This window comes from Dipodomys ordii, unplaced genomic scaffold (genome assembly GCF_000151885.1).
Source record: "Dipodomys ordii isolate 6190 unplaced genomic scaffold, Dord_2.0 Scaffold27, whole genome shotgun sequence".
Classification (NCBI taxonomy): Eukaryota; Metazoa; Chordata; class Mammalia; order Rodentia; family Heteromyidae; genus Dipodomys; species Dipodomys ordii.
The window spans coordinates 14882798-14901317 of record NW_012267243.1 but is presented as its reverse complement, the minus strand read 5'-3'; the positions used below and the strand labels follow the sequence as shown (position 1 = coordinate 14901317).

The 18520-nt window shown below is 45.3% G+C and overlaps 1 protein-coding gene across 2 annotated transcripts in view; it reads left to right on the top strand.

The window, feature by feature from the left end:
• Sncaip (synuclein, alpha interacting protein) overlaps nt 1–18520 on the top strand; it is a 60499-nt gene that overhangs the window by 8807 nt on the left and 33172 nt on the right. For both annotated transcript variants that reach the window (XM_013015589.1, XM_013015590.1), the window contains exons 2-4: nt 1643–1715; nt 14667–15529; nt 17839–18018. In XM_013015589.1, the coding sequence (XP_012871043.1) occupies nt 1643–1715; nt 14667–15529; nt 17839–18018 (1116 nt within the window). The remainder of the gene's footprint in view (nt 1–1642; nt 1716–14666; nt 15530–17838; nt 18019–18520) is intronic.

The following is an 18520-nucleotide window of genomic DNA, read 5'->3' as shown; positions in this document are numbered from 1 at the left end:
GTAATTATTTAACATGTACCAGCTGGTCTCAGGAAGCTACCGGATCCCTTAGAGAGCTTGTATGTGGCTAGAAGCGTGACGTCACTTAGTGGTACCAAGAAAGATGCCTTTTTCACCTGTGTCCTCCCTGACCTTGCACGAACATAATGTGGAAGGAAAAGTCAGCTGGGGTTCATTTTTGGTTTGAGAGACAGCCATCCCTCTCTCAGCCCAGTCAGTGGATTTCCTAGAGCACCTGTAGTCTCTGAGGAATGGCCCAGAAAAACAGAACGGTATTGCATCAGATAGGTAAAGGTAATTTCTCTAATTAGTCAGGAGAGATCTTGTTTAGTTTTTCACTCAGGAACGCTGGACACGGGTGTGTGCAGTTCGGCAAGCTGACAGTAGCTCCCTCCACCCCCACGCTGGCCCCGCTGGGCCGCTGTCCTGTGGCTGCAAGGCGAAGCTCCATCTATCATCTATCGATGCGAAGACCGCTCCAGAACCTTCGTATTGAAAAACGCGTTCTAATTACACAGCCCTCTTCTGCGATGCTGGAATAATCCTAATGTCTATTCTCTTTTCATTTTTCTTTTCAAGTAAATATTTTCTCAATCCCTGCCCACCCCCCAAAAGAAACAATTTGCATTGGAGAAGTAATTCATGGTACATGCTTATTTATTTAGTCGTAGAGAGAAAAGTGGGGTTTTTTTCCCTTTAACCAAACCGCGTTTTGCCAATTAAAATATGAGCATGATTGAAGACAGTCCCTGACTTTGCCTTCGATTAAAGAAAGAGCTCATCCTATTTATTTTGTCTTAAAACACCCTTCTCGAAAGAAAGATTGATCGGTATCAGATGTAGTTCCCATAAATCATCGCCATTGATTTTACATTTGTTTGAGCGCTTCGGATTTTGTGCCACCTGGTGTCATAATTTGTTATCCTGAGAGCCAGTGCCCGAATTGGCACTGGGACACTGAAAGGTGCTTTCTCTCCTTTCAAACCAATCTATACACGAAACAGATGAGCTTTCAAACACAGACCCCGGCTCCCCTCCCTGGTGATGTCATCACCCTGGTATTTCCTGTGGAGCCTCCAGGGGCCCATGCAGTAAAACCGGCCTCTGGGGCGACCGTGGGGGGCTTTTGCAGTCAGTGAGCATCCCTGCAATCATACCCCCTCACTTACCTGGAGCTGCAGAAGCTCCGTGCTCCCTTGGTTGACTTTGACGCATAAAACTGGCCCTTAGGGTTCTATTATGCCAAGACCTTGGCCATCTTCAGTAAATGCTCAAGGCCAGATCGTTCCAACTTTCCCCAGAGAGACGGAACTGTGCTGCCTAACACCCCCACCGTGTTCAAGGTCTCTGTGACTGCCTCCATGCTCATAGGCAGAAGAGAGCAGGCTGCCAGACTGCTGGAATCCCACGAGGGTGGGTGAGCTAGCCTACTTTTGGGTGTGCCTTTTGGCTGGCGATTGGAGTGTGAGCTTTCATTCTATTTATTTTTTTTAGATGTTTCAGTAGTTGTACCAAAGGGGTTTCCAGTCTAGATGTCGGATTCTGAGTGCGCGGCATCAGCGTTCCTGCCCCCCCCCATTCAGTGCTCCCCATTTTGAGTTGTTGCTTTACAGCCTTTCTCCTCTGGTTTTTTCTCATTCAGTATTCAGTCACGTCGCTCAAGACCATCCCCGAACTCTGCCGACGATGTGATTCCCAAAATGAAGACAGACCAGGTAGGTGTGGCGCCTCGTTCTCCTTGCGCTGAGCTGAGTGGGAAGGCCCCCCGGGACAGAGGGGTCCCCGCACCCTGGCTGCCCCGCGTTCTGTGCTCTTTGTCCTTTCTGATGTCTCTCTCCGTGGACTCCACCTCCCCACCGCCCTCACCCACCAAAGCCGGCCTGGCCCGGGGAGTGCTCACCAGGGAGGCCCTGGCTCTGTACAGCGAGTAGGTCTTGGCATGGCCAAACCACAGTGTATGCAGCAATTTACAGAAAAACCGAGAAACCATTGGTGACAACACATAATAACACAGGCGCCAATGGGGGAAAAAAAGCTTTCCTGGAGGCTTTGATTGCCCATCTGGCAGGAGCAGCTCGAGGACGGGGCTGTGACACGTGCGGCCCGACAGATCTGCAGCCAGGAGCAGAGGCTGCACACGCAGCTCAACAGGGGAAACCCGAAACCAGCTGCCTGACCTTTCCTCCTTCCACCCGCGCCCCTCCCCCAGCCGGAAGAAGAAACAAAAAAGGACATGCAGGGTTGTCTTTCCCTCCATAAATCAAACCGAACCTCTACGCGTTTCTCTCTGTGGTGAGCAAAAAGAAAGAAAAATCAAGAAGGATGCTGGCAGGAATGATTCCCTCAAATGAAACTATGAAATGATGTTTTATTTTTTTTCTCTCCAAGTAATCGCTCTAAGGCATCTTCATTAACCTTGCCCCAAACTGAACCCCTTCTGCTGATAGGCACATGACCCTGAGATGGCGGTGGCGGGAGGATTAACATAATCCTCAAATTACCAGTAGCAGGATTGAAAATAAATAGGCGTGTCTCACCTGGCTTGCCACTCGTGGTCTAGGTTTCTAGCTGGAGGGGCGTTGCTGCGCGAATGCACCTTTCTCTGGAATGCTTGTTTGCTTTTGGTATTTTGCCTAGATGTGACAAGAAAAATCAGTCTTCCTAGGTTTGTTGATTTTGTGGGTTATGCGTAAGGGTGAAAGTAAGGCAACCGTGTTGAGGTCAGAGCTGTCACAGAAGATGGTTTCAGGCTCAAATAGAATTGTGTGTGTGTGTGTGTGTGTATCTGTGTCTCTGTGTGTATATGTTAGTACTGGGGTTTGAACCCAGGGCCTGGGTGCTGTCCATTAGCTTTTTTAGCTCAAAGCTGGCATTCTTCTACTTGAGCCACATCTCCATTCCAGCTTTTTGCTGATTACTTGGGGATAAGAGTGTCTCCAATTTATCTACCTGAGCTGGCTTCCAACCTCAGTCCTCAGATAGCAGCCTCCTAAGTAGCTAGGATTATAGGCATAAGCCACCAGCACCCAGTATACACTTCCTTTTTTTTTTTTTTCTGAATTGTATACTTCAAAATGCTTCTGTTTCCATTGAGTGTAAGAGAGGATTTCTGCAGTGTCCTTTCGGGATTTCTCTCCTCAAGGTGGTATATTTTTCCAGAGCTGGAGTACTAACTCTGCTCCGTTACCCAGACTACACTCTGCCACAAAGCTACCAGCCTGAAGACCTGGGTTCAGATTAGAATTCAGCCATTGCTCACCAACATGACTTTGAGTCTGCAACTAGTTATCTCTAAAATAAATAAAACATTTCTGCCACACACACCAATTAGGTTCTGTACTGGAGGGCACCTTCAAAATCTCAGATTTTCTTTCTTTTTTAATTGGGGGTATAGAGCAAGAGAGAAACCAATCATAAGAAATATCTCATACACTCTGAGGAAGTAGGTGCCATTATGTGCTAGGTACTGTGGCGGGCACTTTCCTTACATTATTCAGTGAATCCTAACACCCCTGTGAGCTAGGTTCTTTCAGGTTGCTTATATTATAGATAAGCAAAGGGAAAAACAGAGCTTTAAGTGTCTCACTCAGAACCTTACAGTGATTATGTGATAGAGCTGCATCTCAGACTATGAGGAGCCCTGTGCTCTACATATACTACCTCTCAGCTAGCTGGGCGTAGTAGTAGTAGTGGTTGCTATTTAACTTTGGGACATTATCCTTTTAAAGCTTTTAAAATCAGCAAACAGCCCCCCTACACACACACACACCTGCCTCAGTTAAATAGCTACTCTGACCGAGTTACTGAGAATAAACAGCAATTTTGACAATTATTTTTCCTGGGTCTGTCTGGAGTATTCCATTCTTTTCACATCTGCAGGTCTAAGCACTTCTGCAGTAGCATGGTTAGACTTTTCTTCTGTGGTGGAGGAGGTCAGGATCAAGTTAAGAATCTCTTGAACTTTACACAGAGCGAGAATCCAGTGTTCCAGGTGATTAACAATAATTAGATAGGACAAGAATCTGGAGTACGAGGGAAAGATTCACACCTCTTGAAGGAGTCACACGTAGAACTCCAAGTGGAGGGACCATTCGTGGGCTGAGAAACTCAAACAGGTCCAGTCATCCTAGAGAGCTGGGCCTTACCTGCTGCATGCCTGAAATCCAGCCACTGGGAGGTAGATTAGGAAGAGGGCTCAGCCTGAGCCATAGCATAGCAAGATCCCATGGGAACCAGCGAGCCAGGTGTGAGGTGGTTTGCTTGTGATCCTAGCTACGTGGGTAGCAGAGGCAGGAGGTTCTCATTTACCTAGGAAAACAGCGGAGACCCTTTCTGAAAAATAACTAAAGTGGAAAAGGTTGGAGCATGACTTAAGTGGTGGAAGGAAGGAAAAAAGAAAGGAAGGAAAGGAGGGAAGGAGAAAGGAAGGGAGGGAGGAAGAGAAAGACAGGAGAGGAGAGAGAAAGAGAAAAGGAAGGAAGGAAGGACAGAAAGAAAAGAAAAGGAAGGAAGGAAAGGGAAGAAAAGAGAAGGAAAGGGGGAGGAAAAGAAGGAAGAAAGGAGGGAAGGGAGGGAAGGAAAGGAAGAGATCTGGTTTATAAAGCTCTGAAGGTGACTGGGTCTCTTCCCAGTCGGAGTCCAAGCAGAGGTGACTGTGACCCCAGCCTTGGGGTCGTCGGCTGTACTTCATCACCTCCATGATGTCCTAGCTTATCCAAAAAGGGTAACTATGCTGGTGGCCCTTAACTGTCTACTCCCTGGTCTCAGACTTTTCCTGTAACTGTTTCTCTAGACAAAGGACACCGAAGCACACACCCTGCCCCGGCCTGGGGCTCAGCAGGCACTACGGAGGTTTCTGAGCCATTTCTTTTTTTTTTTGTCTTTTCTTTTTTGGTACTGGGGATCGAACCCAGGACGTTGCACTTGCTAGGCAAGCGCTTTGCCACTGAGCTACATCCCAGCCCTTGAGCCATTTCTTAAGCCAGTCATCTTACCAGGCAGCGTTCCAGATACTCGAACAGCTTCCTTATCTTCACATTACTCTCTGAGGGAATATTATCACTGGGCCCGTTTTGCTGATAAAGAAACTGAGGCTTATGGAGAGTAAATGTTTTTTCCAGAGTGTGGGGGCTAGAAGTGGATCTGACATCAGCTCAGCTGTGTCCAGGGACCCTGTGAATATGAATTGATGGGCTCCAAGAAGCCGGTAGCCAGGAATATAAGGGAAGGATTTGAAAATGAGGGAGTTGTGTGTGAAGTGTTTGCACACACTCTCTGCTTCTTGCACGAATGTTCATTCAGCTCTATGGTCCTCTCTAAATGAGGGTAAAAATGCATTGTGGCAACATCTGGTAGACAAATCAAAACATGCCCAAGTCAATTGACCTAAAGTTTCTTAAGTCAATTACATGTTCAAATCCACATTTGTTTTTGCTCACCATGTTTTAAATGCCTTGTGATTCTTTCAAAATATGTATCTGCTAAACTCATGGAGAAATTGTCTTTTAAAAAAGGCAAATAAATATTAATGCAGTTTTGTATCAGAATTTAGATGGCAACGAGGTTAGACAATTCAATTCTGTGACAGTAAATAACGGTGTGATATGTGTGGGGGAGGGGAGGGTGTTGTACATGAGCCGGTACTGGGGTATAAACTCCCGGCCATGGTGCTGTCACTTAGCATTTTTGCTCCAGGCTGGAGCTCTACCACTTGAACCACATTACCACTTCTGTCTTCTTGCTAATTGATTGGAGAGACGAGTTTCTCAGACCTTCCTGCTTGGGTTGTCTTTGAACCACTATCATCAGATCTCAGCCTCCTGAGTAGCTAGGATTACAGGCATGAGCCACCAGTACCCAGACAGTGATACCTTTGAAGATATATTCCGAATGAAGTCTAATAGTGAGATAACATGTTACTTGTATGACAATGAGTGGAAATACCATATGTTTTTAAACTTGGTATCTTGTGAAAGTTATTCTGTGTATATAATTAAAAGTATTCCAAATACGGTCTGCTTTTAGAACGTACACATGCAAATTTTTGTGACAAACCCTAAACTTATAACTACTTGAAGATTCTCAAGGAGCTCAGCCATCACTTAAAATAATAAATTGGCACGACATTTATCCTATTGACATTGTTGTAACATCCATAGTTGGTGATACTAAATATATAAGCCTGTTTCTCATTTGTCTTAAGGTTTAATGCCAAGAGCATCACAGTGAATGTTGCTTTGGCCATTTAACCTGGCAAGAGTGCTGGTTAAGCCACCGCTGGTGATTCTCCACTGAATAGGTGGAGACCAGTCAACCCCATACAGCCAAGATGCACACACATGGCGGAGTCCAGCTCCTGATAACAGTAATGGTTTGCAAACCGTAAAACATCCAGATGAGGATATTTGTCCTGCAAAACAGTTATTTTTATTTCTGTAGCAAAATATAACGGTGATGTAATCCATTGTTTTCAAAGTAGATAAACCTACAGTTAACTATGCTGTCAAAACAAAATTGCTCGATTTTTTTTTCTTTTTAGTTTTTTCCTACCTGTACCTTTGATGTGGTTGTAACGGTGATGAGTGGCTAAGTTCATCTCCTGGTTTTTTATGCTGTGCAGATTCTGCTGTAGGATACATACAGCCATCTTTCTTTTTGTGGGGGTGGGGGGTGGGAAGGGTAATGTAGGAAGGCATGGAAATGGAAAGAATTATATTAAGTGATGTTAGCCAGACCCAGAGAAACAGAGCTTGCATAGTTTCTCTCATTTGTGGTGCCCATAAATTTGTGTACCTATAAATATATAAGTAAACCCAGTGAGTATATGCAAATGAATTCACTGAAGTATAGTAGACTCTCTGGAGAGCTCAGATAGACTAAGTCAAAGCCCCACAAAATCAGCACCAGGAAATGGGTACTTACGAGGGTAGGGGGGTTGTGGGGCCAGAGGGAGAGGGGTAGATACATGAAAGGGGGAAGTGACAAAAATGCAGCTAAGAAGTCATTGTGCATTACCACAGAGTTAAGAAAAGTAAGGGGGTGAAAATGTTGTAGGGGTCACAAAGATCAAGATATGTTGTATGCTTAAACTGCTTTGTTTAGTGGCAAAGAATCAACACAGAGCCTGAAAGAACTAAGAAAAGGGAAAGGGCGGGTTGGAGGGATGGAGAGAATGTTGGAAAACGTGTCGCTTGGCTGCCTTGGTGCTCTGGTGCTGTCCTTGCTGGTAAATTAGCCGTGAAGAACAGCACCACCTGCAGCCTGAAGTGGGAAGCGGTGTCTGCAGCCCCCAGCCTGCTCACCAGCCGTGCGTTGCTCCTGGTCTCTGCTTGATGAGTCTTTTCAGGGTGGTGTATACGTCTTTCTACAATTCCACACTGCAGAGGGAGAGAGGAGGGAAGGAAGGAAAGAGGGAGGAAGGGAGGGAGGGAGAAAGGGAGAGAAGAAAGGAGGGAGGGAGATAGGGAGGGAGAAAGGAAAGAAGGAAGGAAGGAAGGAGGCCTAGTGAATGGCCTGGCGTGACTCAAAACTTAGTCCTGTGCTAAAGTGTTGCTAATGTCAAAGTGAAGGTCAGTGTCGTTTAGAGCTGACTGGAGACTGTGAAAGCATATGCATATCAGACCCAACAGACGCCATTCTGTGAAGACTGTGCTTTTGAAACCTGAAGGCTTAACGTTGTCAAAATATTGAGTCTGACTTCATGATCGAATATGCCTCTTTACTAAAAAAAAAAACCAAAACAACTTTTCTGTCCAGAGTTGCAGGACTTCAGTATTTCACTGAGGAATTTTCACAGAATGAAGGAATGGACATAGCAGGCCGCAGAGTTAACTGAGTGGATGTGCGCTGCTCAGAGCGGCCACTGCTCGACATCCACTTGAGAGACAGGATGTTTGGAGCCCAAATCAATGGCTCTTTTTCCATAAGCATCTGAAGACCCTAAGGTGGCTAGACCAGTGACTGACTGTCTTATAAGAATAGAGTCCTCTATACTTTCCCCTCAATCTCAAGATACCCTCAATAAAAGAAGCTGTGTCATCAATAAGATGGACAGGCAAGCAACCCCATGGACCAGTCCAGAAACAGGTATTCCTTACACAGATTCACTCTGCTGACATAATGCCCTGATACAACCCTGCAAATCCAGAGTTTACAGAATCTTTTCTTGGATAAGGTTACAGTCAGATCTCTTAGGAGAGTGCAGGGAGCAACGAGAAAGTGGTCCTCACTCCAACTTGGGCTCTCTAGCTGTTATCATACGGTGGAGGAAGCCGTCTGTCACCACTTTCCAATGAGCCTAGGTGTTTGCAGTAAGTAGGTCCACTATAGATTTCACCTTAGCTAGAATAAAGGAAACTCGGGACGGTAAGTGTTGACAGACCTCATCTTTCATCCTGTCTATCCGTTTGGTGTAGAAATAAATGGAAAGAAAACATTTGGAGAACAAAGAAGGTGTGTCCTAGAGGTACACCGTGTGGCTGTGTGCCTGAAAAGCAGTTGCATCCAAAGTTGGCCCCTTAGTGTCTCATGGAAAGTAGAATTCATTTGGCTTCACATAACCCCTTTCTCTTTTTGATGTCTCAAGCAAAAATTCTAATATGGACCCGCAATTCTATATTTAGAAGTAAATTAAACAGGAGTTTAAGAAGCCAGCATTGACGTTTAGTCTTAAAAGTTTGGTCCACCATTGCTACAGCAAACTGTCCATTATCTTCTTAAGAAAATACTAATTTATCAGACCCAAGAGCCAACGAGTTGTTGTGTGTCAGCGATCAACTTTGCCTCAAAATTATAAATTTGTGAGGATCTGGTCAAATACATGAGTCCAGAAAAAATTATAGTGTTTCGTGGTGAGTCAGATGGATTTTTGAAACCCTGTTATTTATAGACTTTTCATACAATCATAGAAATGTAAAAATTGGATCAAATCTGAGTACTTATCTCGTCTCACCTCTATTTTGCAGATGAAGAAACTGAACCTTATTACTTCTTGTAGGAAATGGATGAAAGTACTTCGCAGTTTCATATTCAAAATTTCTGAATGCCTTATTGCTTACTAGCACTGTCTTTGAAATGCCCAGCAGTGTGCCCTCAGTGGGGCAAAGCTGATTTGTTGGGTTAAAACTCTTATTAATTTACTGCATTTAGCATTTGATATTTGATCTGGAATAGGACTTCCTTTCCCCTTCCTCCTCCATAAATCAGGAGTATTCTGCCCTTTTTCTATGAGTCACGGTAGCCCCAGCAGGGGTATGCACGCCACATGTGGGAAAATATTATTTTAGGAACACCAGCCTACCCAAGGGATCTGATCCGCTCTGGTTCTGAGTAGTAAAGTCACTTACCTGAAGAGGGAGAACTCAGGATGGGACAGGGGATTCCCCAGAAGCAAGGAAAGCTTTCTGCAGGCTGTGGGGAGAGAAGGCTTTCGTATGACCTAGTGAGTTCCCAGAAGATACAGAAAGTGGTCCATGTTAACAGCGATTGAGGATATGTTTGAGGGAGGGTGCCTGAGGGATGTGGGACCCGGTGGAGGAAACAGCAGGATCGATGGTGCCTCGGAGGTGAATTGTCTGAGAGACTGCGTCAGTGTTCCAAGAGGAAGCTGCTCAGGGGAGATGGTGCGTGTGTCCAGGAAGAAGGGAAGGGCAAGAAGCAGACACGATGAGTAGAGCTAGACTCGTGGATTGGAACACAGGGCCCGTCGCAGAACCTAGCAGGCCCTCGCTCCTCACAAGTGCCTGTGGACACACGGCTGGGTTCGGAGATGGGTGCTGACTGTCAGAAGCACTCCAAATGCCAGCTCGCTTCAAAGACATTAATGCGGCCTAGAAATCAGCAGCAACTATGTCCACTTATTTTACTGGCCAATCTAGAAGTTTTGGTCACATGAACAGACTCAACATATTAGGCCTGCTGTCTTTATTTTTAATTTTATTTTCAAGGTGATGTACAGAGGGGTTACAGTTACCTAAGAAAGGTAATGAGTACATTTGTCAAACATGGTTACCCTCCCCCTTGTTTTCTCCCACTTTCCCTTCCCTCCAAGTTGTACAGATCATTTCCAGCACAGTGTCTGGTGAGTATCGCTGTTGCATTGGTTCACCTTTGTCCTTTGTCTCACCATTTTGTGATTCCCCTTCCCTTCCCTAGTTCAGATAAGAAGACACAGAGTACCAAAATCAACAACAGTGACAACAGGGAATAAACCAAAGGTGGGGAGAGGGAGGAGAGCAAAAGAAAGAAGAAAGAACATTTTTAAACGACAGCAACAAAGAAAACCCTCTTGTTTCCATATCTTGGAGTTCATTTTGATTATCTTCATTTTGTATGGTCATGTGTACATAGCTATTGAGCTATTGTGAGCCTCTGCTGGGACTATCCTAGACACATAGTAATGATTACAAAGGAGGGAAACCATGGAGCCTCTGTTTCATTGGATATGGCTTACTTCATGTAATATGATTTTTTCCAAGTCTTTCCATTTCCGTATGAATGGGGCCAATACCATTCTTTCTGATGGAGGCATAGAATTCCATTGTGTATATATACCACATTTTCTTGATGCATTCATCTACTGAGGGGCATCTGGGTTGGTTCCGTGTCTTAGCGTTGGTAAATAATAGCCATGATTACTTTTTGTAAGATGTTAAAATGAAGCCATTCAAACCCAAGAGGCATCAAGAACTGAGTTAAGTAGTCTTCTTCATGCTTTGAGGGACAAAGAGAAATTTAGGTAGAGGTCCTGGTCTCCTGCTGCCTTCAGATCTAAGACAAAAGTTTCAGGGATTTAACTTTTGTGTATAAAGAATTTTCTCATAATCGCAAGAAAGCAGATCTCGCCTCAAAAAACTTCCTAGAGGGGGCTGGGAAGGTGGCTCAGTGGTAGAGCACTTACTTTGCATGCTCAAGGCCCTGGGTTCGATTCCTTAGCACCACATAAGCAAAAAGAAAAAAGCCGGAAGTGGCGCTGTGGCTCAAGTGGTAGAGCGCTAGCTTTGAGCTGAAGGGTTGGGGGCCGTTGCCAGGCCCAGAGTTCAGGCCCCATGACCGGACCCAAAAAAAAAAAAAAAAACTTCCTAGAAGCATTATTATTTTGAAACTAAATTCTATAGACAACAGTTAATTTCTAGCATTGAGATAGAGCAGTATAAGTGAAAGTTTTAGTAAACATAAGAATTGGAAATGAAGCCAGGCACTGTGGCTCACACTTGTAATCTTAACTATACAGGAGGCTGAGATCTGAGGCTCTAGATTCAAAGTCAGTCTGGGCAAAAAAGTCTGTGAGACACTCTTTCTCAATTAACTAGCAAAAATCTGGAAGTAGAAGTGTGACTTGAGTGGTAAAACAAGCCTTGAGTGAAAAAAAAAATGAACAAATGTGAGAAAAGGCCCTTAGTTCAAGCTGTAGTACTGACACAAGAAGGAAGGAAGGAAGGAAGGGAAGGGAAGGGAAGGAGAGAAGGAAGGAAGGAAGCAAGGAGGGAAGGAAGGAAAGGGAGGAGGGAAGGAAGGAAGGAAAGGGAGGAAGGAAAGGGAGGGAGGGAGGGAAGGAACAAGGAAGGGGAGGAGAGAGATGGGGAAGGGAGAGAAGGAAGAAGGAAGGAAGGACAGAAGGAAGGATTGGAAGTGACATTCTACCCATTAAGCAACTGCTCCTTTTATTCTTGTGCATTTGTCTAGCTTAGAGAAAATAAACTAATTGAATTTTTCTTTCAACTGTAGCATAAAGTTTTTTTCCTATCCAAGTATATAATGTTAGTAAATAATTGGAGCATTCTCACTAAAACCCATTAGTACATTTTTTTTTCATTAGCAGTATTTTCTTGGCACTCAAGACTCAGACTTCACTCTGCACAGATTTCACTCTGAGCCTCAAAAAGAATCCTAGGTTTGAATAAGGGGAAGGCCAACAGTCTAAATACTGACCCTCCTTCAGTTTCCAGATCCTTCTGTAGAAAGAAGTGTTTTTGTAAGACTCAGAATCCATTTCCATAGAGTATTCTTAATGGCTCCTGTCAGAACAAAACAGCTGGGCGACATGTGGTATCCATTTCCCTGTATCACTTGGAAAAAATTTCGCATGTAAATAAAGCCAACATAAAAGAGTCGCCCTTTGAACCCCTGGCCTTATACAACACATAAATATATCAGTACAGTGCACTCCTTGTATTGACCCAGCAAGTCATGTGGCTTGAAAAATCTTTTAAATACATTCAGAGATGCACATTTCTTAGAATTGCCAGAAAAAAAATCAGAGTAATTGGCCAGCTATTAGCAAACATTGTATTTACACTAAGTATGCCTCTCAGAAATGTCTGTGAATATATATTTTTCTGCCATTTTTAAAGGTTCTCAGAAGGCAGATGAGTAAAATTAAAAGCGTCTTTACACCTTCTATGTCCACATCCTCTCTCTGCTGTTAGATGTAAGTGAACATACAGGATTTTTTTGTGTAGGGGTTGTTTATTTATTTATGGCTGGTACTAGGTCTTAGACTCAGGGCACTGTCCCTTACATTTTTTTGCTCAAGGCTGGCATTCTACCTCTTGAGCCATAACTCCATTTCCAGCTTTCTCATGGTTAATTGAAGGTAAGAGTCTCACAGACTTTCTTGCCCGGGCTGCCTTCGAACCTGAATCTCAGCCTCCTGAGTACTAGGATTACGAGCATGAGCCGAGGGCGCCGGCCTAACCATCTGTTCTTAAGGAACCATCTGTTCTTAAGGAAAAAAAAAAAAGAACATCTCTGCAGACATTTCTGGCAGACATTAATTCTTCATAGCTTCACATTTCAGAAAGAAAAGAACATATGAAAGATAGAAAACTTAAATTTATAAGGGACCAACTGGAATGAGTCTGTGCCTCAGCATAATGACATTTCACGAATAGCTAAATCTAATCTTTTCTGGTGATTATCGCTCCTCTAAATTTATTAGCCAGACTTTTGTCCCCTGTGAGGTTAAGCTGTAAATCCCTCAGAGGGATTCACCTTATGCATTTTTTAAAAATTTAATGAGTGGCGCAAATGGGGACTCAAGTTTGTAATTGTTGGATATGTTAATTGCCTGCTCTGGGCCAACCACTATGTTCAACTCTGTAAATCAGCCAATAAGAGGAGTGCAGCAGTCTGAAGCCAGCTAGATACTGTTGTTCTCTTCTGGACTGTTTCTTTTCTTTTCTTGCTTTCTTGCTTTCTTTTTCTTTTTTTGCCAGTCCTAGGGCCCTGAGCTTCATCTGCTCAAGCTAGCACTCTACCACTTGAGCCACTTGCGGCTTTTTCTGAGTATGTGGTACAGAAGAATCGAACCCAGGACTTCATGCATGCTAGGCAAGCACTCTACCACCAAGCCACATTCCCAGCCCAAGCAGCCCTCCCTCCACAGCAGACCCCTTAAAAGTGAATGCCAACTTCTTGTCCATTTGGGAGATAAAACTCACAACTAGGTAATGTTTGGGTTCAGAATACTTACATCTCACCGCCTTCTCTTGGTTCCAGAGCTCTTCAGTCCTAGAACAGATCCCAGTGACAAGACTTAGTACTTCAATGTAGGGAACTTTAACAAGGAGCCTTACCCATAACCCAGCTAGGGGCCGTTGTAGAAGTTACATATCTGCACATTCACTCTTGTCCCTGGTTCTTGCTCTCGGTTGTGCCAATAGCAAAGACCATACGTGGACACTTCTGGAGCCTTCCTGCGTGCTGTTGTTCTAAAAAGGCACATGGTTGGTCTCTAGTTGGAAGGAATGCCCTGAAACCTCACCTCTTTGATGGGGAGTGGTACAATTAAGCAGAGGACATGACGAGTGGGAATTATACATCAGTGACCTTAAGATGTCCCAGCCGGAAGTTGGAATGGGGTGCTTCGTCCTGGATGGGTTAAGTTCACCATGCCTTGTCTCTCGTGGCTCAGCAAATCCCTGACCACCTCATTTCTTTCTGTTCCTTCCCTAACCACCTAAAGGAAAACTAGTGAGTCACTCACGTTGTACAGTTCACGTTTGGGTCACTTGGTCCATCTTTACAGGAGACCTTAAACCTTACAGCTGTGGGCATGCTTGTGTGCATATTCCTAAATTACTTTGGAGGCTTACTTAACACGGATAATCCTCTAATATTGTTCTTCAGGGTGATGGCAAGTGTTTAAATATTTCCAGAACTATTGTGAAAAAAGACACTTAATTATCTGTCTGCACTGTCTTGTATTTTTGTTTGAATTCAAGTCCTCATGCTTATGGGCTGATGCTCTCCCACTTGAGCCACGCTTCCAGGCTGGCTGTATGGTGGTTATTTTAGAGGTGGAGTTTTGCAGACTTTCCTGCCCAGGTTGGCGTTGAACCATGATTCTCCAGATCTTAGTCTTCTAAGAAGCTGGATGACAAGCATGAGCCACCAGCACCTGGCTTAAATTGCTTTTCTTTAACTTTCTGCTCTTACCATGATCACCACTACACTGGGCTGTGAGTCCCTGTGTCCTGACTTGCTTTTATCATTCACTGTCTCCAGTGGTAAGTACAAATCACATGTTCTGTGGACATGCATTCTCTTCTTGTTGCTCCTTCACACAGGGTCTTAATCTGAGCTTCACTTGAATGGACCGTGTCTGCCTGCGTGGCCCTCATGCCAGGGTAATAATCTCCTCTTTTAACTTTTCTTTTTAAACCCAGTTTCTAGCTCTGGCTGGAGCTGTGGCGTCTCCACTCTCATCACAAACACACAAAAGCCCACAGGAATCGCTGACATATACAGCAAGTTCCGCCCTGTGAAGCGCGTGTCCCCGCTGAAACATCAGCCCGAGACTCTGGAGAACACTGAAAACGATGACCAAAAGAATCACAAAGTAGAGCACCAGAAAGGGGGCGGCCCAGACCCGCCCGAGCAGCTCAGGCCCGATGATGGAGGAAGAGGCTTGCCGCCGGGCAAGGGTGCCGATCCTGCCAGTGCCCCGGACGAGCTGGAGCATTACGACCTGGACATGGATGAGATTCTGGATGTGCCTTACATTAAGTCTACCCAACAGCTGGCCTCGTTTACCAAGGCGACTTCAGAAAAAAGAATTCTGGGGTTGTGTACCACCATCAATGGTCTTCCTGGCAAAGCCTGCTCTACAGGAAGCAATGAGAACTCACCGCCCAGCGCCGCGCCGCTCTGTGTCCTCTCTCCCGTGAAGAGCCCTCACCTGAGAAAAGCATCTGCAGTGCTCTTGGAGAAACACAAGCCCTCCGTGGAGGAATCTAGCAGCTCGCCTCCTCTGCCTCCATGCGGCTCTGCCTGCGAGCCGGAAAGCCAGAGTAAAGACTTCTTAAACAAGTCCTTCAGCGACCCACCGGGCCGAAAAATGGAAAAGACAATGACAGACTGCCAGCTCAGGTCATTTCACCTGCCGTCCTCCACCACAGAGCCCAGGCTGGAGGAGCAGGTCAACGGCCTGGCCTGGCCCAGCTCCCAAGGCTCTGAAGAAAAGACTGAGCACTTGAAAAAAGTCAAGAGCATCCTGAACATTGTAAAAGAAGGACAGATATCTCTCCTGGTGAGTATAATCTATCTACTCTAGACACACACACACACACACACACACACACACACACAGAGAGTCTAGGGACTATATTTATAACACCATAACAATTTCTGTTGTTGTTAAACTTCTAGAGGTTTTAATGGGGAACCTCTGATGGTGTTGTCTTGGTCTGGGCCAGCCGTGGGCTTTTCACTCAGGGCTCTTGAGCTCCACCTTGCTTTTTGCTCTCAAGGCTGGCCTTCTGCCACTTGAGTCATACCTCCACTTCTAGATTGTGCTGCTTAATTGGAGGAATGTCTCACCGACTCTCCTGCCCAGGCTAGCTTTGAACCTTGATCGTCAGAGCTCATCAAGCTTCCGAGGTTTGGGTTTTGTTTATTTTTGTGCCAGTCCTGGGATTTGAATTCAAGGTCTGGGCATTGTCCCTGAGCTTTTTTTTTTTTTTCTTCCCTCTCTGAAGGTTATCATTCTGCCACTTGAGCTCCACTTCCAGCTTTTTGGGAGGATACTTGAGATAAGAGTCTCACTGACTTTCCTATCTGGGCTGGCTTTGAACCACCATCCTCAGATCTTGGCTTCCTGAGTAGCTAGGATTACAGGTGTGAACCACTGGTATCCGGCTTACTTTTGAATTTTAAAATAAAAATTTCGGAAGTTATGACAGGGAAAACAAACAACTACTGAAGCAGTGTTATTTCATTTTAGCTCTTCATGCATTCAACTAGGATAAAGACATTTAATCTAAAAGAGCTAACAGAGCCTGGCACTTCTTTGAAAACTTGAATTTTCATGTCATTTTTCCCCCTCTCTCCAAATGGTGCCCAAGGCCCTCGCTCAGTCAGCTGTGGGAACACCAGTTCCTTGCTCATGGTGGACCTGCCAGATAACTGAACAGAGAGTCTCTGTCCTGGGCTGATCATTATTCAGAAGAGTTGGAGCAGGCTGCTTGAAAAACATTTGCAGATAGAAGCTTACCCTCGAGCTTGCTTGCCCTCTGACCCCATGAAGTTTTTACTTAGTTCCAGCTCTGTGTATCTAGAGAGCATAGAGAAGCATTTCGAAAGACTCCAGACACAGAGGATGGTGATGTAAGAAAAGTTGGTTCTGCTCAGGCTCAGAGAGAGCTCAACTGAAATAGCTCTCCATCTGCTGCATTGTTCTTTTCTGGCTTCCAGCCGCGGATCAAACAGTAGCCAGCCTGGACTCACACGATGATGCTAATTAAATCTCATTCAAGACAATCATTGCCTCTTGGTAATGTGATTATACTTAGTGGGAAGCCATAGAGGAAGTGTAGTGTGCTCGGTCCATTACCACAAATATTATTGAACAGGACAATAGGATTGAATTTGCGTTTTTATTTCTCCTGAAAGTAGCTTTTCCATTTTTCCTGGCACATTCCTCTAATTCTCTGTGATTCATTCTATTCCTTCTTTTTTCTTCTTGGAGGAACTCAGGAGTGAACTTAGAGTTGCCTGCTTGCTAGATAAGCGCTCTTCTACTCAAGCCTCCAGTCTTTTTGGTTACGGTTGCTTTTGGGGATAGGATGACCTGTACCACCATCACACTGACGCCCTCAACTGTAGCTGGAATGGATAGTTTTGTTTTGTTCCATTGGATGAGTGTGTCATAAATCCCACCCCGCCCCCAGCTTTCCTCCAATCAGACCTCCAGATCTCTGCCTCCCAAGTAGCTAGGATTTCAGAATGAACTACCAGAGCCCAGATTTTTTCCTCTCCAATTTGTTTTCGTATTTCCCAAATGCTAACACCATTCAGTTCCCCCCAACAGTCTGTGCCAACCACCTCATCCACAAGGGGTTCCATTGGTGAGAAACCCAAAGGCCACGTGACACCCCCCCCCCCGCACTGCCCCTCAGAAGTTATCAGTGTCTGCTCAGAGCGCGGGCAGCAGCCGTCCTCGTGAAGTTAGCAGTCAGAGCCAGCGGTCCGCCATTCCCAGCAAACAGTTGAAACAAGTTGCTCATTAACAGATCGGCAGCAGGGAATGAAACAGCTCCAGCGCTCGGGCTGGACAGTCAGTGGGGGCCAACAGACAGCGAGGCTGCCAGGCACCCCCAAAAGTCACTACCGTTACTTGGAAAGTCCACTTGAAGCCTCCACAGCGTAATGAGCTTCATGCCCTAGCCCTGATGCTCTGTCTTGTAGGAAGATCAGTCTCTTGAGAACTCTTGTTCTAAAGCGTATTACAACAGAGAATTATGGCAAGGGACATTGGTTTTCTCCATTCCAGATCCAAGACCCGCCTGGATCTTGTTTTCCTTGATTGATGTAAGTGTTCTGATCTTCCTCTCTGTCCAGCCACACCTCGCTGCAGACAATCTAGACAAAATTCACGATGACAGTGGCAACAACCTGCTCCACATCGCCGCGTCGCAGGGCCACGCGGAGTGCCTGCAGCACCTCACCTCTCTGATGGGGGAAGACTGCCTGAGCGAACGCAACGCGGACGCGCTGACGCCGGCAGGCCTGGCCATCAAGGTGACAGCTGGGACCCCGGCCTTCTGGTGTTTCGGTTGGGGGAGTTGGTTGTTGTTGCTTAAGAGCTATGGTGAGCTCAATGTTGGAAGGGAGAGAGGAGGGCGATGGATCAAGCAAACTGCAAGTGAACTTTCTAAGAGGAATGGAAGAGCGTCGTCATTTTAGGCACGAGCCACTTTGACCTCAGAGTGGTTCTTTGAGACTGCATTCATTCCAGTTTCTTGGCCAGCAAAGAGAAAGTAAAGTCATGTATTTCATTGCTGAGAACTGTTGTCATTCGTGGCAGCTGCAGTGAGATTCTTACACACACTTGGATCTACAGAGTTTGTCACTTTTTCCTAACGAGCGTGACAGGGACACGTGAAGGGATGGTGTGTTTGAAGGGATGATAGCACCCAGAAGGATTCCAGCTCATAAAGTAGGCTTTTAGTGGATCAGATCCGAAGGTTAAATATCCTCAGTATCAAGACTTGGGTAGACTATGAATCTGGATTTTGCATTC